Raw genomic sequence first — 21,558 nt, 5'->3', positions numbered from 1 at the left:
AAACTCTGACATCAAAACACACAACTTTGAAGAGACTGAAAGAGATACAGTAGGGTCTTCCATTGCCAGCAGTGAACAGCAGACAAAAAAAGGTAATGAAGGTACTGTTTTCATTAGTGTGACTTTTAATCATACTGTTTTGTAAATGTCCTACTGCTTAGATTAAGGTTCTGAGGAAGAGACATCCTAATAGCTCTTTTAAAAGGAAACTTTTTTTTGTTACCTCAGCTATGGAACTCTGACATGTGGCTTCGTTGTAGCTTGCTGAAGTTCAAAACTGTTGTCCCCCCTCAGAAGACAACACTGTGAGGTGCTTCATCATGGAGTTAGCAAAGCTGGAGTGCCTTTTCAAATGGCAGTGTTGCCTAAAAAAAAAAAAAAAACACCAAACAGTTTGATCTCTGTCATGTGGCATGAGTGGTAATGTCAATGTAACTATTACCTGAAACAATTGCATCAGAATATCAGAAGATGTAAGAAGCAAAAAATGAAGTCCTGTTTCTAGGTTTCTTTCTTGAAAGATGCAGGTATGACTGATACTCATTGAGACATCTTTCTCTGAACATATTCCTCATCTTTGCTGTGTGAGATGCTTTTTTAGATGCGTCAGGTGTATTTTATAGTGCAATACCTGAAGACTATTGTTGCTAAATAGTGGCACTTCTGAAGCAGAAACTGCATATAGTGTTGTTTAGTTTGTGGGTTGGAAGCTGGCTTTGGTACAGAGGCAGAGTGATTTGTTAGGACACACCTGCTCACCAAGGCTGTTCAGTGGTGTCAGACTCTAAGACTAATGCTATTCTACCTGAACTTGTGAACTCTTTAATTATTCATTTTTTCCACTTGTAGTGACATGAGCAAAATGCAGTTTTATTTACAAATTCTACCTTCCTGAGACGAAAGAAATGCTGCAGTCGGTTACACACCACAGGAAAAAAATGTAAAAATTCTCTATTTTATTCAGATTAGTGTGCTTGCTAGTCCCAAGTTGTCACTTGCAGAAGAAAATCAAACATATGTCCTTTAGCAAAAGACTGTCTCAGGAGATGGTGTTACATTGAAAGGGTGAAAAGTGAGTTCATCATGCAGGTTTTAATATCAGTCTGAGGTACAGCTTTATGTGTTGTATTTGTTGATAGAACCTTTGTGTACCCTTCACAGCAAAAGGGAACTTCATAGAGCAGAATCATCCACCTGTTAGTCAGGTAGGATTTTGTACACCTTGGCCCTGGAATAAAATCAAATGTGCAGGTAGACCATCAAACATTCTAGCAATTTTAGGGTTCAGGCCACCCTTACCTGAGCTTTTCATTCTTGATGTGGTAAATAGTTTTGTTGGTTTTGTTTTTTTTCTCTGTTTAGAAAAGTGTCTTGGAAAAAAGTGTCTTGCTTTGTTTCATTAAAATTGTGAACATAACTTGTTAAGGATTAGAAAGCAAGATTTTTTTTTTTCTTTAGCAAAGACAGAACATGTTGCTCACAGGGCAACGTTTCTGTGAGAGGAAGGTGCCTAATAGGATATCTGTCTGTATCTGTGCTGAATGTGTGTGTTTGCCTGTACAGATATAAGTAGTTTTCCCAGTACTCTTTAGTTCTTTAATTGTTGATTGAGGAGGATTTTTAAATGAGCTGCACAATACTACAGTGTTAAAATTCTTTGATTAGAATGTACCTTAGCAGCACATACCTGACTGTAGATACATTTTGGAGGTGTGTATATCCTGTGTACTTAATAGAGATGCACATAACTATTTAAATACAGTCAGAAATGGAATGGCTTATAGTCAGAAAGATCTTGCCACAATAAAGAGTGAGAAATGAGGTCCATGTAAATTCTCAGCAGTCTCATACTTTGGGATAGCTCTTTAAAATAGACCTCATAGTCAAAGAACATAAATTTACCTTTATAAGTTTGCATGAGGCATTTGATTCTGTCTGTCTGAACTTAGAATCATAAAATCTTGGAATCATAAAAGTGTTAGGGTTGGAAGGGACTTCAAGGATCATCTAGTTCCAACCCACCTGCCATGGACAGGGACACCTTCCACCAGATCAGGCTGCCTAGAGCCACATCCAGCCTGGCCTTTAAAACCTCCAGGGATGGGGCTTCTACTACATTCCTGGGCAACCTGTTCCAGTGTCTCACTACCCTCATGCTGAAGAACTTCTTCCTAACATGCAATCTGAACTTCTTTGTTTTCAATATATAAAGAGCTGGAGTTCAGTAGAAATCACCAGAAAAGACCAGAACTAAACATGGAGAACTAGAACAGGGTTTGTACCTCAGGCTAAGACTTCAATAATTGCAGGCTCAGAAAAAAATTTCAGGACTAGATTGTTAGCATTCAAGGGCAAAACTTGTTCAGGAAGGACAGGTCTCCCAAGTGGGAAAGCCTGCATTGTATGTGAAGAATGCTGTCTGTCTTCTGAAAATCGTGATAAATGGGCTAAGTGCCCATCATGGGTGTGTCAGCTGAAACCCCTCTCACTGCAAAAGCTTCAACAGTCTAGACAGGCATCTGTAGGGGATAGGTTAGTCATATGTCATTTGGCTTCAGAGTAAAGCAAGGAGCTTTTGCTAGTTCTTCAGTCCTTAAGGATGCTTAAGCAATCATAAGCTGATGGAGTAAAAACCCCAACCTTGTCTGCTTGAATGTAACTCTGAAATCCTGCAAACTTTGAAATGCCTTAAAGATGGTGGTCTGGGGGGTTTTGTTATACAAATACGATATTTAGGAAGGTACATGGAATACTTTCATGTGCAAATTCAAGTGGAGGGGTTTTAGAGAGGTATTTCACAGCACAGAGAACTTTTATCCTTGTTTGGGTAGGTTAGTTACACAACAAACTTTGAAACATTTAGAAATGTATATTGAGAAGGTTGGGCTGATGTTAGATGTCAAAGCTATTGGTTTTACACTGTGAAATACCAACATGGACTTGACTAATGGTAGTCACTGAAACTTGTGTCTCAGTAGACTATCTACTGTAATACCCTTTTTTTAGAAATAAAAGCAGTTTGAGGCATGAGTACATAAGCAAGACTGTTATTGTCTTCCTGTGTGCAGTTGCTGTATTTGTGGGAAATTATTGACATCTCAGTCTTATAGAATATGTTTTCTTGCTTTGTGGTAGTTTGTGGGTGTTACCTGATTCAGGATATTCTGTAGGCACATCTAGATATCTATACTCATTTTTATCCAAAGTTTTTTTCCATTAATGGTCTAGGAACCATTAGGTCAAATTACAAGCTTTGATCCTTTTTTCAGGGCAACAGATTCTCCTTTTCGAAGTTATTTGATTTTTTTTTTTTTGTCTTATTTCAAACCCAGAAATTCTAAATAACTTCGTATTATTTCCTTAAATATCTTGAAGGTTAACCAGAGGAGAGCTTTGTTAATACAATGGTGATCTACTTATGGCTATTTAGAGATTGACAAGTTTTGTAAACATTTGGCCTGGTTAGAGTTTCTCATTGTAGAGTTTTTTACAATTTCATACCAGCAGCTAGGAACTTAAAGATGGCGTGATCTTTACTAGTGCATACTGAGCTTCAGTATTTGTTTATTACTTTCCTGAAAAAAAACAGATTGAGAATAAGGGAGTTGAGTTTCTCTAGTATTTGTGATTGCTAAGTATCTCTTGAGTCAGTTTTAGGAACATTTTAAGAAACCATACCACACAGAAAAGGCATGTTGTTGGATGTTGTGTGGGTGGCACAGGTGGTTCTAAAAACTTTCCCCTTTAAGCTGATCCTTGCAGTTTTTTAAACCTGTCCTATGCATCTTCTGCAGGTGGTTATCATCTAGCAATGAAATAATGTTCATTCTCTGCTGATCTGCTTTATTTCTCCTTGGTTTTGTGTATCTCTTGGGTTTTGCATAGAAGCCTCCACGTATTTCCTTTACACAGTGTGAATTCACACCTTTCTGTTGTTGGCCAGTATCCTTAATCTAATGTTAGGGCTGGAGTAGGTATCTTCAATATTTTGTTAAACTGAAGAAATGTCTGTTGTTAAACAGCAGTGGCACACCTTATAATACAGTTTAAAACACACTTTCCTGGTAGAGTTTAGCTGATGTTGCAGTATTTATGTGATCTGTTTTGGTCTTCTATCTTGGTAAGACATAGCAGGTAGCATTTTGTGGTAACAGTTGGACTTGCCATAACTCTCAGCTTCTTCTACGTATACACAGGCTGCAAACACACTTGCTGTTGGTCTCAGTAGAAGGGTCGCATAGATATGTCATTCCTACTGGCATTTTTATCTTTGTAACACCCTCTACTGCAGAACTCTTACCTGGATGTCTTCAAACATCTCCTTTACAGATTAAGTCAAGAGACCAACAAGTTCTTTTTCTGCTCTTTGCAGATTGAATGCAATTTCATTACATTAAAACCACAAGTCCTTCATTTCCAAGGGTTTCTGAAAGCTGATGTAGATGGTTGCTGTGCTTTCACCAAGCAAGGGCCTGGACCTTTTCATTTTTGGCATACTGTTTGTGGGTATTCAGGCTGAAGAATAGTTTAAGTTGTTGTCTTTCCTTTCTAACAGCAAGACAACTGTCACATGTACACTGAAAGCAGCAATGGAATCCAGAGATAGTTAACAGTATTGACTGTGAAGAACTATCTAGAGAATTATTTTTATTCCAGGATACTGAAAGAATTGTAGAGTCACATGCTCTCAGACAAGATAGCCTGTCAATGTATCACTGTAATTATTGATCCTTATTGCAGCCATGTAACATGCAATCTGCCTGAAGACACAGTACTGTAATTCATTCCTTTGCTTCTGCATCCAGTCATTTTTTTCTAGCTGGGTGCAATTTCTGTAGACCTGCTGCTTATGTAAGAAGTATGATGGCTCCTTGATTTGACAGCACTTGTCCTCCTGGCAGCTCTTGAAAGATGCACACCTTGCATCCATACAGAAAGAAGAACAAAGACTTCTGTCTTACTAGCTGAAGAGTACTAAAATTCATGATTGATATTTATGTTGCCTTTGAAATTTTGTTGCAAGATGCACTGAGAAGAATGCTGATGTGTGCAAGTAAGAACAAATTACCATCCACAAAACAATGCGATAACACAACTCTCCTGTAATGTATGAAGTAAATTATATAGAAAGAATAATTTTGCATTGACCTTTTCCTTTATAGTAACCTTCTAGCAGTAACAGGTACAGAGATGTTGAATTGAAATGTCCTCTTCCTAGGTTTGTCCTTTATAATATTTCGGCTTAGTGTATCTTTTTATATGTCATCAGAAAAGAAAAGGTTTATGGTCTCTCACCTCTATTTCTTCAGAGAGCAGGAATCAGGAGATTGAGCTGACTGACCTATTCAGCTTCCCTGATTTTATAGCACAGAGGTTTCCTGGCCTATTTATGTGGCTGTGTGGTGAAAGTTAATGTTGCCTGTTAGGGTAGTAATAAAATATTTGTAATAGAGAGGTCAAACCAAGCCTGCAATTCTGGGCTGATTCCAAAATGCAGAAGCAGCTTATTTTGGCCAAATTTCTTAGCTGGTGTCCTGTTACCCAAGGAAAGGGCCCTGGAATTGATTAACTTGATACAAGACTTGGTCTGTGTACGTTTTCATTAAGAAAGACCCGTACTGGTTATGTTTGGTTTGTTTTTTCCACTACTTGCTTTTACTTGCTGTGAACAACCTATGCATATCTGGTTTTACTGTAAAAAAATAACAAATTCTATGTGCTTCTGTCACAGATGTGTTGCCTTTAAATTGATGCCTCAAGTGCAGTCTACTTCTTTTCCGTATCTATAATAATGAATGCTAAATATATGTAGCTTAAAAAGCAACCATGCCAGGCCAAGCTGTCATTTTTCAGTTGAGGCTCTTGTCAGAGGGAGGCAGCAGCTTGGTAGGGGGTGATAATTTAGCTTAAAATGAGCAAAATAAATAACATCTTGGAGCAATCAGGAGGTTTACTTCAGAAAAGGAGCACAATATTTCAGTAGGCTTAGTACTGGGATGGGGCTATGGCAAAACTAGGGTATTACTGTTAAATCACTGTGTTTACTTCCCCACCCTGCCCTTTTCAATCCCCTATTACTTGCATATTTAGAAGTCTCAGGAAAAGCCTTTTGATGCCAGGAAATGGAGCAATTAGCTGATGCTGTAGAATTGTTTCCTGTAAAGCTTGATTGCCACTTGACTGTGAAATATTTGAGCTTAGTTGAGCCAGAACTCCTAAAAGCAATGTTTTTAAATGAAATTTGTGATTTTTGAGTTCATAGGTACTTGGATGCCAACTTTGGCTTTTTGAAATGCAAGTGCCCTGCGCTTTCTGACCAGACTGCTTGATGACGTACTAAATTTTGAATAAGAACTTGAAGTCTTTGTATTATGTTTAAACTTCATTTTTTTTCAGTGCACCCTTCATAGTTAATGCCACCAGCAAGTTTTTCTTAAAGGTTTTCCAGCACAGTAATTTGTATGAATGAAAAATGGAAGGCAGGTGCCTTTTAAACTACAAAACACCTCGGTGTTGGAACCTTGGAGAGCACAGAAATGGTTTATGCACATCTGCAGGAGTGAACAGGCCCTCCCTGTCTGTTCTACATGTTTTGGTTTGATTCTTGCTGGCGCTTTGAGATTTATGCAGAGCCTGCTCTCAGAAGGATGTTCTTTGTAAGTGTTTTGCACATGAGAAGTAGTCTGGCATTCTGATGAGATGCTCTCTGGTTGTTTGTTTGGAGTCCTGCTCAAGGGTCTAGGCAGTAGCTTGATATATTTAAACTTGTGTTAGACCAACTGCATGGTTTTACTAAGTACGCTTCAGTGTTTTCTGGCTTGTAACACAGTTACTTGGTAGCGGGAAGAGTGCATGCAGAATTAATGCTGTGTGAATGCAAAGGTCTTGTTGTGATAACAGAAAATGGACATTTAATTGGGGGTTGACTCATTGCTTTTATACTTAAAAGGGCATGGGAAGAAATCAGTATTGAAGTGGCACAGCAGACCTTTATTAGCCAAAAGGAGGAGAAAAGATCTTATCCAGCAAGGCTGCAAATGTTTGCGTTGCAATTTAGTTCCTGATAGGAAGTGATTTTTCTTAAACCGAAATTTCCAACAGGTGAAGATGGTCTTGAAGGTTACTCACGTGTGAAGCTTTTTTGTGCAATGTGACTAATAAGTACTCTGTAAATATTTACACCGGGCTGATGTTGTCTCCAGTATCCTGAAACTAATTGTTTTTTAAAAAAGAATGCAAGTAAATTCTTTCACTACCAATAGTTTTGACTCCGTTGTGGGTGATTAATATTGACCATTTCCATAGTATGCATACATGTGCCAAACTGCATACATATATTTTTTTTAATTATTATTCTTTTTTTTGTGGCAAACGCCATCTGTTTGTTTCATTTTTATTTTTCACTGCTTATAATTGATATTACAGTGGAGTTGATGTTACATGGAATTTTGTTTTAAGGCAATGGCCAATGCTTTTTAGAAAAAATGACAAATGAAAAGGCCAAGAATCATAGAACAACAGACTCCTAAATTTTTTTACTTCCATCCTGATATGTGAGAACTGGTTATCATTCTTAGGAAAGCTCATTTCTGCATTTTCCATTTCTCTAGATGGATTCCTTTTAGAATTATAGAGTTTGCTTCTGGGAAAAATATTTAGATAGTCTGTCTCAATACTTCAGTTTGTCAATCTCAGTTTCTGCTTTCAGCTCTTTCATGAATTCCCACTGCACATAGCTTTCCTATTCCATCCCCTAGTTCTGTTTTCAGTTTCAGCTACTTGTAGATTACTATGCCCTCTCACCACCAAATGTTTCTGGTGGTGTTAATTATTATAGCTCAGATTAATAGGTCTTTTATTTTAGTGTCTGAATTCTGTTTTCATTGTAAAAGTACACTCCTGCTTATTACAAAAGTAGTGCCAATGCTTCCTTAGCTAAGAACCTCAGGAGACAAGGCTGTAACTCACAATTACAGCAGTTTCTTTACAGGAAAAGAAAAAAAAGAACAAACCCCAAAAACAAAAATTCAAAACATGCTTGCTAGCTTTTCATAAGAAATTTCGGGGTTTGTTTAGTTTTTTGTTTTTCTTTAATTGGAGAATGTTTTTGAAAATTATGTGCTTTTAAAAGGGCAGGGTTGGGGTGGTGGTGGGAGAAAGACAGAGGTATATTTAGCAATGTTACAGCTAGGTTAATTGACTTGGTGCATTTATTTTGTCTTTAAATCCCTGATCAGAGATTGACATTGAGCGTTGTGTCCGTGAGTCCATCAACCTGTTCCGCTGGACACCAAAGAGTGCTACCTACCGGCAGTATGCGCAGCCTCCTCGGCAGGCCGGCGAGAGCAATGGCGCAAGGACTTCCGTGTCCTGCTTCTCAGCAGACTATCAGGAAACACCTCGAAGTGACCTAGTGAGTGACTTAGGAATTGGGGGAAGTGAACTGTTCAGATTGTGTGTTTCTTCTGCCCCAGGTGGTTGGGGTTGGTGTTTTTTTGGTTTTTTTTTTTTTTTTCAAATTCGGAAGAAAATATCCACCGAATCTCAGTTGCTGGCAGTTAGGTTTTGACTTCCAAGCAGAAGGATTTGACACATACATCAGATGTTCAGATTTGCTTGTCAGCTAGTGCACAGTGTTAGAGCCTATTCCATGTTGTTAAATCTGATGAGCGATCCAATGCAGTGAATGAGAAATAACTGAAAGGCTGCTGGGTTTGGGGTTTTTTTTAACTGTAGTGCTTTGAACTTCAGCTTCTTTGATGTATGTGCCAATAAAATAATTTCTTCTTGTGCTGGATTTCTGCCTCTCCCAGTTCCTGCTCCTTTGGTTCTGATTTTTTGTTACTACGACAGAGCAATGTTGATGACTCACCTGCAGAACTACAGAAAGGCTTTATCTTGGGAGAAAAATACTAAAAAGAACAGCTAGCCAGTGATAAATAGGTAACTGGAAAGTGATGGATGCTTTTTCCATCTTGGCATGTCAGGTTAAAGGTATGGCTCAAGCTGTATGAGAGGTACTCTGAGAGTTATGCCTGTGTTTGTCTTGGCAAAGAACAACTAGTAGCTAAGAGTGTATTTGCGTTACATATTCCATGTAGCAAAAATATTTTTCTCGTCTCTCTTCTGTAGAACCTGATGGTTATTTCTCTCATCACACACCCCGTCTTGAAGAATGGTGATTTGAAATGATTCCTTTCCTTTTTCTCAGCAGTTTAAATTTCTGCAGTCTCTTAAAAACTAACCAAGTTGGGTTTGCAGTTTGCTGGGGTCCCCCCCACCATGTTCTCCTGCAATCAGACTTCATTCACATTACAGTAACAGGGGAAAGATACATGCACATGCCATATCTACATGGCCAGTTCCATTAGGTTTTAGGCTTCTCATCTGTTTTTCCTAACTACTAAGAAACTTAGACATGTGTTACTTTTTAAGTAACTCTTAACACTTCTTAACAGTCATTTTCTTGGGTTTTATTTTAATTTTGGTTTTATTTCTATTGTTGCATCTTCTGGAAGCCTTAGACACAAATCCGGGACTTAAGTGGTAAACATGCAAATACAGGACAAAAGGAAATTCCAAAGAGATTGCAGAATTTTTGAAATAATAAATAAATGTAGAAAGACAGCTGGGAAGAAAAATTAAATGACTGGTTGTTGTCATATATAAATTGTTGCTAACAAAATGGCTGCTGTGCTGTTCTAGAGAGATGTAGGGAGGCGTGCTTAAAGAGCTAAAGGCTATGCATTCCTACAGTAATTCAGAGGATCTTAGGAAGTCACCTGGTAAAAAATCCTACAGAAAGCAGGCCCACCACTAAATTTAGATGGAGTTTCCCAGGGCTTTTCTCCATCAGGTCATGAAAACTTTCAAGGAAGGGGGTTATGCAGTCTCTCACGGCAACCTGACAGTGCTAGCAGTGAAAACATTTTTGTGTGCTAGCTTTTCTTAATGTTATTGTTATGATGACAAGAGAGTAAAAGGACAAGTCTCCTCAGTCCAGAGGATCTACATGTGCATTTCTGAGTCCAAGTGAGAGTGAAGGGACTTGGAAATAGTAATGAGGGGGATGGGAGGAAGAAGCAGTGTTCTACTTAACTGATAAATAAAGATTTATATTTTGTGGCAGAGATAACAATGCATTATTTTGGGTCAGCAAAGTTTCTTTCAGTGTTCTTCCATTTTTCTGAGAAATTTTGGAGTATTTTTAACCAACAGAAGTTGTTTGTTTTGTAATGCCAGTAGCTAGTCTCATCCATCCTACAATTTCCAAGAAATTAAGCTAACATGTTTGGTATGTTACGGAGAAAATAAATAAATCAATACCATAACCTTCTCTTTAATTTCTACTTTCCTTCTTAACAGCGAAGCTCTTTTCATTTATTGCAGCATAACCGGTGGTTTAACTTCTTTTTTTTAAGCTCAGGTGTATTGGATCTTTTGGGTATTACTGCATGTTTTGTGTGGTTTATATAGAAATATGTGAACATATTCTGACTTTTTCAGTAGCAAATAGAAAACTCATCTCATGGACACCTGAATAAGGAATTTGATTCATAAATCAAGTTATAGTCTACCAATATGTTTGCTCTCATGTGCTGTGTTTTTGTGTGTCAGAATTTGAGACTGATATATACAAGCAAAGTATGTTACGGTTCTGTCAACAGCCACAGCTGAGATCTCAAAATTCCCATGTAAGAGGAACTACCTCTGTGCATACTAAAAACAGTTTCGAACCATCACAGCAGTGGAATCTAAGTTCAATCTTTAGTATGCATAGTAGCCTTTAATAGATTTTCTAAGCCACAATTGTGCCCTTGCTGGCCAATCTAGCTTTTATAAACTTACTTTGCTGTTTCCCCAGCTGTTTAGTCAGTCATTATTTTGACAAGCACTTTGCACTATGTTTGTATCTCAGGTTTTATATTTGTGGGTCACCTCTGTATCTGAATGTGGGGAGGGTAGGAAACAATTCCTCCGTAAAGAGAGCTGTAGGTTTGCTTCTGAAGGTAATTTATGACTTCTTGCAACTTACGTGTTTAGTGTATTTAATTTTAAACACCAGCTGTCTCCTGCTCCTATATTTGTATGTTCCTTCTAAGCTGCTTCAGTTTGTTTCCTGAGTGCTTTTTATTGGCTACTGAAATGTTTGTGTGTATCAGCATGTTACAGTGATTTAGTTAATAATAACAAAAGAAGTATTTGCCCCCTGGGTGAGCACTTTTCTTCCTAAATCAGCAGCCAATAGAACAAAACTGTTTTGACTCTTTTTATCACTGGCATTGCTTAGTTTTCATTTTAGGGGCATCTGTTTACAATTTCATAAACAAGCTTGGGTGCTCTCTTCCCTCCTGGACTTCTCTTGTTACTTAATCTTTTACTCCTTGCAGCCAGTAAGCAGTATTTCTATTGAGATAAAATCTCAAGGAGGAAATAGTTCCAGAGAGAATGAATGAATGTACATCTTAAGTGATTTTGCACGTTTCTTTTGAGAAAGATGTAATGTCAAAAATAAGAGCAGGAAAACCCCTGTAAATTCACTACTGAATTTACAGCAGTCAACTCAAATTTGTGTCTAATTTTTTCTTCACCAGTACACTGGTGTTTTGTTTTGTTTTGTTTTTCTTACTCCTCCTTAAACTTACCTTCATACCCTGAACTCCCAAGATGTTTTTCTTTAATGTCCAGGGGCCACAGACAAAGAGCACTCGTCATGTAAGGACGCTCTGCTATGCCTGTATATCTCTTATTATATATACTCTCTCCAGGTACCTGTATACCTCTAACTAAAAGCAAGAGCATGATGCAGTTTCTTTCATTATCTTCTCAAGGGTGGACTCCCAGAAATCCCTCATTTAATACAGTTATGCCTTCCTCTTTTTATTCTATCACCAGTTGTGTTTTTTAAGGTTGGGTGTGCCTGGTGAATGTTGGGGAATGAAAGCATTCAACTGGAGAAAAGTCTACCAGATGACTATTAATGCATGCACATAGTTGAATGCCACTGGTCCAGTTCAGCTTTTCTTTTTTAATGAAGTAGAAGACATACCTAAGTGAGAAGGTGACTTAATGGCTTGATGAAAACATGAAAAACAGTTGATATACCGAAAGAAGTAAGAGCAAGGTTTCCCAATGGTAACTTCAATTTGTATATAATCAAGGATAACTTCAATGACAGACTTCTCATCGATGAGAATTCATGTCTACTGGAAATAAATACACCTGCACTCAGTTGCTTTTTGTTTCCTGTAGGCACCTAAGATTATTGATCCAGATAAAGTGTACTGGCTAGATTTAAATTAAGACCTTGAATAACTGCTGTATAAAGTCCAACTATTCTTCTAAAAAAAAACCATGAGCAACATTTCAGTGTACAAGTTAGGAAATATTAAGTGCAGTGGCCATCCTGTTTATAAGGGCTGGTAAATATATTCTGTCTCAAGGATCTTCTGACTGCCCTGACCCATTTCGTGTTTGGTTTTGTGTGTTCTGGTTTTGTAAGGAATTTTTTTTGGTTTTCGTTGCTGTACTTAACAGAAAAGTGTTCCTCAAATTTGTCCTTAGTTCATGTCGTGCAAAGCACTACCTGAGCAAGGTCTGAGTTCATGTTCCTGATATATTTTCCACGTGCCTTTGATGCTTCTGTTTTTCTGGTTGTAGCTGCCAGCAGCTGGCAAGAAGTTTGATTTGTCATGTTTTAGATGAATTGATTAAAATACTGTTTTTATGTCACTCTCCTCTGAGTGAATAAACATTTCACCATTTAATTAGGCATGTTATAAACTCATCACATTCTGGCAAATATTTTTTGGAATTGTTGAAAACTTCAAAACTTTGTGTATTTGTTAGCTTTTTCAAGTTTTTTTGATACTCACTAGCCAGGCAGCCAGCAACCCAAAAATGGGGAGTGTAAGGAAACATTTCTTTCCAGTGCTTTGGTTCTGCAGATTAAATTAGCTAAAAAGCCTTTTTTTTTTTTTTTTTTTTTTTAGCAGTTTGTTTAGTCTCCTCTGTTCTAAAAAGTACTGTATTTTGTTATGGTTTAAGACTTTTCTGATAGAAGGTAAGGCATTAAATCAATTACCAGAGTGGATAAAACAAGAAATATATGGCTTATGAAAAAACTTATGTTAAATGTTAATTTAAGAGTCTGTAATGAATGTTGTGGTTGGGGTTTTTTAACTTGTAATATAAATAGTAGTTCTTTTAACTGAATGTAAGCTTATTGAAACAAATGTGCTGTGGTTTTTCCTAGTTGAGGCAGAATTCAAGGAGTATGTTTATAATGATCTAAATATTATTTATATGATACTTCAATAGTTTGTTAGACACTCACTTAGATCAAATTGAAGGATTGTAAACGTATTTTATAGAGGGTTGGTTTTGGAGTCTCCCTGAGATGTGTTTTTCTGCTATGAACATAAATGGGTTGTTGAAGCAACCAGAGCATGCTCTGCTGCTGCCTTAGGCTCAGGTTCTGGATTTACTGATTGTCCATCTAGTCCTCCCTTACAAGACTTTGCCATTATAACCACTTTGAAGTTGAATGTATTTGACCTTTTTGACCTCACACAATTGGGATTCCATGGCTGATTAAAAAATGTATTGGTGAGGTGGGAGGGGATAATTATACCTGAAAAATAAAAATAAAAAACCCCCAAACAAATCTCTTTCTGCATCTTAGGAAAAATTTACTTAGAAAAAGCATAAGCAGTAGCTACTGTATGGCAGAATAAGGAATAGAGCAGCCATTGTCACTACCCGTCAAGGCATGGAAGTTGACTAATGAGCTGTTTACAAGATCAAGAGAGGATTGGGCCCATGGTGAAGTAGTAAACACAACAGCACAGTGAATTCAGGTTAGATACAGCTGTTACATAGTTTGGATTTGTGCCAATTCTGGTTTTCCCTTTCATGCTCTGTGTTGGCCCCTGTGGCTTGTATCCTGTAAGAAGACATCTGAAATGCACATGGTAGTACTGGTAACGTAGTTTAAAGTCAGTTCTTAAAGTAAATCACTGCAATATAGGAAAATGGAGGAAAACCAGAATTTCTAGCATCTCTCTGGGCAATGTTAAATCTTTCTGGCCATACTCAATACTCAGTCTGGATCTGAGCTCTGCAAAGTGGCTCTGTTTTTTTACTGGTGCTTTTTACACTTGCACTGGTTGGTGCCAGTTTTTTCCTCACAGATGACTGGTGGGTCGTCTCTGTGATACATGAGTGGTACTGTTCTATTCTTGAAAACCTGGTGGTGTGCAAATGTTTTTTTCCCCAAGTACAGCTGGAGCAAAGCCTTATGCTGTAACTGCAGTTTAGCGTGGAGGAATTTGCTTGGTCTCACTGAAGAGTAGTGGCAGTAAACTTTTTCAAATGCTTCCCTTGAATTATTTTTTCTATGCACATCCAGTGCGTAGAGAATGATGAAAAATAGTTACGCACCTCAGAGTTTTAGCAATTTCACTGGTAATTATTTATTGGATTGTTCACAACATGATGTAAAGTTAATGTTTTCTGAGAGATGCTTTAGGATTTTCTCTGAAAAATGTGTAGGGTCATCAGATGGTGAGCACCTAAGGAGAGCATAATTTCAGGCTGTAGTGGTCCTGAATTTCAGACTGGTTGGATGCCAAAAGCCACTGAAGTCACTGTTGTGACTTTGGTTTCAGGTGTTCTAGCACTGACTTCGGCTCTTTTAGAGTGGAAAGAAGGTTTTTTGGCAACCATTATAAGTATTTGCTGAAGTTTCCTGTGTGACTGTATTTCATACTTTTGTAGATAATCCCTTTTTTATTAAAAAAATAATGGCGTCCATCTAAAAAAAGGGAAAGAAAGCATCATTCTTTCTCAGTTGGTACAGGAGTTAAGTATTTCTCACTTTTCAGGCCACCAGAATTCGAGGGAGCAAAGGGAATCATTCTATTTGTTTAAAACCCAAAAGCATCCCACCAAAAATAAGCATGTAAAGAACAATGCTTTCTTATTATTTCTTATTCTTATTTCAGATTATGTACTGCCTTGGTCAGCTCAGTTATGAAAGTTATAAACAAAAGTATTTCCATGGAAAATACTAAATGCAAACACACTGGTAATTACTGGTTTCAGTCATGAAGTCCTTTTAGATGATACAGCTGAAATCCAGTGTTGTTATTTAGTCTTGCTTTCAGATAAATCCAGAAAACTGACTCTGCCTGTCTTGGAAACTGCTTTTTTGATAAAAATTAGAATAGCAGTGGCTTTGCCTATAGGTACCAGCCCTGAAGTGTCCTGTTCTTGCTTATTCCCCCTCTTCCATTCTACCCGTTGTTTTCATCTGACTGCTGTATTTTAATTGGTATAAAATAGTCCCAGAACTTATATGATGGCACCATGGCATTTAATACTTTATTTAGGTGGAACTCACTGTAAAAAAACATACTACATTTCATCAATTATGTTTATTTAAAGTAGACCTGAGCACAAACAGTGATGTCTTTGCTACAAACTTATGTGACCTTTGATTCAGAGCTGGTGAATCTGCTTTTCTCTTTTTCTGTTTGATCAGTTCTTCAGAAATCTTTTCAAACCATTATCTTCTAAGATGGGTTTAAATTGTTTTGTCATCTTGTTTCTAGGTAGATACACATTGATTTCAGAAACAAAACATGTTCCAAAAGTATGGATTGACGTCTTGCATGAAGCATGTTTCTTTATAAAGAACTTTTATATTTTGAACAGTTTATTTTACTTGAACCCCAGATTTTAATTATATTGACTTTCAGGCTGAAGTTCCTTCGGTATTTGGATTGCTGCAACAAGTTTTGCCAGCTTCTAAGCTGTAAGAGGGGAAACCCTGCTTCTGCTTAGATACAGCTATACTTGCCATGGATAAAAAGTTGCTTCGTAGCTTTGATGTTTATCAGTTGGGACTGTTAAATTCAAGTTTAGCAGAACTAAGGATACTTGCTGGTTTTCTCAAAAAGCCCATATCTTCACTTAATATCCAGGATGAAATGGCTGTAAGAGATTACAGACTAATGGAAAAGTAGATAGGAGCTATGATTGTGCTAGCCTCATATTCTTGACTGCTTTAATCTTCCTGAAGCTTCACTTCTAATTTGGGAATGCTTAAGCAGCTTTAATTCCTAATATTAAAAAAAAAAAAAGCCTGTTTCTTCTTATTAAAAGTAGTAAATGTATATGGCTTAGCAATTCCCAGGCCTATTTGAAAGTTAATGGGGTGAGAGGAGTAAGTACTTTCAAAGTAAAGAATTTAGGGTGTTGTCAGAGAAACTTCTGGGAGGCAAGTAGACCTCAGATTTCAGTTTAAGTATGCTTTTTTTTTTCCTTATGACCACCCTGCTGATTAGGCAGTTTTCCCTGATGAACCCCTTACAGCTGACTAGTCTAAAGATTTGTGCTTGAAGTCAGGATATGCTAATATAAGTCTTGTCTCTTTGCAGGAGAACAGGAGAAGCAACTTACATAGCAAGATCAGTATCTTAGCATGTCTAGACTTGTCTATACAAGTGTGCGTGAAAAAGTCTGTGGACCTTTCTGATAATTCCTGCCTTTTCTTAGTAAGCTCTTGTTATGAACACAGCTCTCAATTTTAGCGCTGCAGTCCCTTCCAACCTGGTATTCTATGAATCTGTGAATGAATCCATGAATATATTGACTAAACTGTTGTAGCACTATACTAGTGTGTAACTGGACTTGTAACTCTGGCACCGTGCTTAGCATAGAGCTGTTGCCCTTCTTTCAGAAAAAGTAAGAGATGTTGAGTGTTTGTTGGTTGGTTGGGATTTTTGAGGAATTATGTACCATATCTGTCTCAAAAAGAGTAAACAGGCCACAGCAGAATAATTGAAAGAAAAAAACAAGTTTCTTATAGACATGATATGCTATTTGTACTTAACTTTCCCAGAGGCTATCCTCACTCTTAATTGTCCTGTTTGTAGCCCCCAGAGATATTTAGTAAGTATTACTAGCATGAAATTATTGTGTGTGGGATAATGCTTATGCTCCCTTCATTGTTTAAAACAAACCAAAAAAAAAAATTGCAGATGATAAATTGAAGAAGCTGTTGTAAACAGCTGTCCTGAGATGTGACTACCTGCAACTTAATTTCACTGGAATCAATATCTTACTTGGATACTACTGCCTGGTCACAATTTGTTGGATATTTGTAAATAAGAGGCTATAGTGCTATAAACTTTTCCTGATGACAGCTATCCTTACTCAAAGACTTTATTTTGAAGTGGACCTTCTGTGTTCCTTCACTTAGTGTTCTTCACAGCTAGAAACCAATGCCTACAACGACATAATAAAGCCTAAACAGTGAATTCAAGGTAGCAGTGTGGACAAATATTAAGCCTCCTATCTGAAATGACAGCCTGCATCTAGTGCACCTCATTTTACTGTAGTTAGCCAGGCTGAGGCAAAGAGAGGAGTCACTGAGTTGGTAGAAAACAGATGGAACACTGTTGTGGAGAGAAGTAGGAAAGATATTTAAAGTTTCAGAAGAATCTGCAAGATTTTGGTGCTCAGGGCTGTGACAAGCTCAGGAGCTGACTGAACTCAAATCCAGTGTCAGCCTACAGATATCTGTAGCAGGATGGTGGTATGGAGGGTTAGTGTGAAGAGGAATGTATAGAAGTTAGTGTGAAGAGGAATGTATAGAAGGATTGACAGCTTGGTGTTAGCCCTATTTAGCTTGTCATGGCTGACAGTTCGTTAGAAAATTCCTGTCAGGAAGTGTCTGAGATGAAATCTAGTTGTTACCAGATACAGCAGATGAAATCCAACTTTTAAATATAATTAGGAAAGATGATCCTGTAAGTGCATTCATATATTTCACTTTGCAATTTGAAGGAAATAAAATGGTATGGTAAAACAATTGGTAAAAGAACTGTTTCAGCAAGTCTGAATTAACTGCTTGAATTAACAGCATGAAACATACTACTGTATTTCATTTACATAGTGTATAAAAGTTTTTAAAAATAAGCGTTTTCAACATTTAAGTGAAGTGATATGAGGACCTTCTAGTGCAGATGTAGTCCTGGAAGTTCCACCAGGGTAGCTGAGAGAGTAAAGTAGAAAGTCTCATGTTTGCTAATGTAATAATAGGAAAAGTGGCTGTAGCAGTCCTTTAACTTCCAGATCTTCAGACAGGTTTTGCAAACCTGGTATTCCCAAGGACAAAAACATACAGCATGCTACAGATCTTTTTACCTATTCCTTGTAAGAAATCTGAGTTTGACCCTCTTGAACAAGCTGGAGGTTTCCCTCATGCTTTATTTTGAGTAAGTCAAGATAACTGTTTTGAGTGAAAGTGTAATTGTATTGGCATTGAAGATTTTAAACACTGCAAAAGAGCCTCTGATGGAAGGTGGGCATGCACTTTGACAACTCTCACAGCTTTCACAACTGTCTTACAGTGACCATATGTTGCTTTTTCTGCTGCTGGTCAGAGATTTCCGTGTGTTGGTAGTTCATAAAAATACGGGATTTGTAAATTAGCTGTTATTTAAAATGAGGAAGGCTAGTTGTTTGAGGGTTTTGCTTAATTTAGATACACGTGAGCTTTTAAGACTGAAGTGAAGAAATTACAGTGGTAATGCACAATGATGGCTTTCTTACAAAAACAGTTTCATCATGATCAAACCAGTTGCTGCACATGGGTGGTGCTGTGTGTTGTATTGTCAGCTGTCTCATTCTCCAGTTTTCCTGTTTCCCAATTCCCCTGTTCCCAAAAACTAAAGGACAAGTTTTCTGTGTTATAATTCAATATTATTTCTTACATTTCTAGTGTTCTGATATGTGCCTGGTCTTTGGGCTGGGGTAACACCTGGTGTTAGATAGAAGCACTCCTACAGTTAACGTGCTAGCTCTCCAAATGTGCTACCCTCCTTTCTCTTTCCAAGCATGAAGCCTTTCAGCTTCTCCTTTCAAGAGTGCTCTCTAGCCAATTTACTTAATTCCTGGTGCTGAGAAACACTGAGTTTTGCGACTGCCACAGCTACAGTGAATAATTCGGTAGCAAATCACAAACTGAAGTATTTTGCACAGGTTGTCAATTTTATTTTTTTAACAACTTAACAGAAAATGGAGCTATAATCAGCAGGAGCTTTTCTGTATGGATAGTTTAACTCGAACTACTTCAGAGCTACAGGGAAAAGATCTGTTTCTGTCTAACTGGTTTGTTACACTTGGAGCTTGTCGAATAAATAGAAGTTTCAAAGAATACCATGTCCCTAATTCTATCACCTCTAATATTAATTTTCTTCTTTTAAAGTCTAGGGATTCCATCAAGTTGGATGACCTGAAGGCAGAGGTGTCACCACGAATTTCAGCAGAAGACCTGATCGATTTGTGTGAGTTGACAGGACCTAGTCATTCCAAAACACCTGTAAAGAAAACAAAGCCTAGCAAGCCAAAGCTGCTGGTCGTGGACATTCGGAACAGTGAAGAGTATCCTTCAGATCTGAGTGCTGACCTTGCCAAGTCATGCTTGTATCGATTACTTCCTCGTTGTGTGCAGGCAGTGAGATGTTAGAATGATAATTAGTGGAAAGCACTGTAATAGAGGTACAATGGAAGGACTGAAAGCAATTATTTTTTGTCGTGGCATGGCCTGGTTTGCTGAAAAAAGGACGAACCTATTCCTGCCTTCCCGTTTTAAACTGTGGGTCTAGTGAGCTTTCTACCAGTAGCCAGAGTGCTTTAATGCTGTTTTTTAATGAGTCAGCATACCTTCTCCATTCAGTGTGACCAGTATTTTGGAAGGCTGTGAGGCTTTTCAATTAAGTATATGGGAAATAGAGAAAAGTTGATAGGTAGTGTGGTTTGGCAGTCCCTCAGTGGAAAAGCAATTCCTACTGAGTGCATTCTTCCTCCTGTCGTGTAAAGCAGCCATGTGACTGCCCCAGCTTACATCCTCTAGTCAGTTTATAATCAGGGAAGTCTTAAAGTATCTTGAATCTATCAAGGATGCTACCCTGTCTACACATTATTCATTTATTCTTTTTCAGATACACTGTGGACTATTTTTTTTAATGGTTTTTTGAGGTATTATAGTTCTGGGGCTGGGTTTGTCTGAGTTCTGGAAGGGGGGAATACTCCTTGATGATATGCTTTGGCAGGAACAGTCATCTTTGTCAACATCTATCTAGAACTGGGTGTAATGGCAAGATTTTGTGTGAGATAATTCTTAAAGTTGTACTAAGTGTTTGGGAATATACTTGGTCTGGCTTTGTATTTTTTAAAGTATTGCTGTGTTTGTAATAGCGCAGGTGATGTGGCTCGTTGGTTTTGTGGTAGATGTACTTGCAGCTTGCTGTAATTCTTAATGGGCAAGCAGTACTCAAGAGGAGAGCAACAGAAGAATCATGAGTTTTACTCCAGATTTTACTTGGCTTGCTCTTAAAGTTTTTTAATGACAGAGATTCAACATCATTAGTGTTAAAAAAAGATCTTACCGTGTCTAACAAATGCTAACATGCTGCATGCATATTAGAAAAGTGTAAATTCTAGACAATAAAGTGAGTGCCAATATTTAGGCTAAAATATATAGTAAAAATTTAAATTTTCATTTTTGTTCATCTTTTTATCAATTTAAAGGTAATCATATATGCATAAAATCACTTTTTTCTATTTGTCATAAACATTGTCTAATATCAAAGTACAGTGAAGTAGAAAAACATACTGTTTTTAGTATGTGGAGGCAAATGTATTAGTTACATAGTAAACTGAATAGTATAATGAGACTATTCTAAATTAACATGACCATTTCAAGGAATTACAGTTTTATTGTATGCCAAACTTCAACCTGTAATATGATCTGCTGTGTGGATAAAACATACTGGTCAAAGTTAATTTTTCTTGTGTGTATTAATGTATCAGTTCAGGATTCCAATTAAGTAGAGATTTGTGTCTGACTAGTTTGACTTTTTCTGGAGTCCTCTATTCTCGGATCTAGATTGTTGCAAATGTGGTCCCTTTTATTCAAAAACTAATATAAATGCAATTTTTTCAGAGATCTTTTCTTCATCAAGAGATGAAACTTTCTTAGGCTCCAATTTAAAAGTAGTCCCTTGATTTAAAAACTACAAAAGGTTATTGTTGGTACATAGGAAGCTGTGGTATTACCAATTTATGCAATGTTTCTACTTTCATCATTCTGTTACTCTTTATTTAAGCTACTTCCTAGAAATGGTCAGGGATGATGCAGAAGGAGAACAGGTAGCATAAAATGCCTAGACTAAAATCATTGCACTGAAAGGTAATGATCTGTGTGCAGGATCAAGGGCAAGGTGTTTGCTTAAATGTTTCTAGAGCTTTCCTAATAGCTTGATAAAGTAGTCTACTCTGTCTTACTGATCCTATTCTGCTCTAGCAGAGTGGATTTAAAATTTCAATTATTTTAAAGTAATTTTCTATAATGTAAGTGATTTTATTAGGCTTTTGCATTACTGAATTTTAAGCACACTTTCCATTTATGCAGCACGCTGGTGAGAGGAGAATCTGTGTATCTTGAGCAGTGTGCTGTAATTGCAGCTGCTGTTGTTTCAGTCTGGT

At 37.4% G+C, this 21,558-nt stretch overlaps 1 protein-coding gene across 3 annotated transcripts in view; it reads left to right on the top strand.

The window, feature by feature from the left end:
* Nucleotides 1-21,558, top strand: part of TBCK (TBC1 domain containing kinase) — an 85,944-nt gene that overhangs the window by 50,231 nt on the left and 14,155 nt on the right. For all 3 annotated transcript variants that reach the window (XM_054383051.1, XM_054383050.1, XM_054383049.1), the window contains 2 exons: nucleotides 8,238-8,413; nucleotides 19,277-19,452. In XM_054383051.1, coding sequence (XP_054239026.1) covers nucleotides 8,238-8,413; nucleotides 19,277-19,452 — 352 coding nt within the window. The remainder of the gene's footprint in view (nucleotides 1-8,237; nucleotides 8,414-19,276; nucleotides 19,453-21,558) is intronic.

This window comes from Indicator indicator, chromosome 8 (assembly GCF_027791375.1).
Source record: "Indicator indicator isolate 239-I01 chromosome 8, UM_Iind_1.1, whole genome shotgun sequence".
Taxonomy (NCBI): Eukaryota; Metazoa; Chordata; class Aves; order Piciformes; family Indicatoridae; genus Indicator; species Indicator indicator.
The sequence above is the reverse complement of the archived record's forward strand: the minus strand, read 5'-3'. Positions and strand labels throughout refer to the sequence as shown.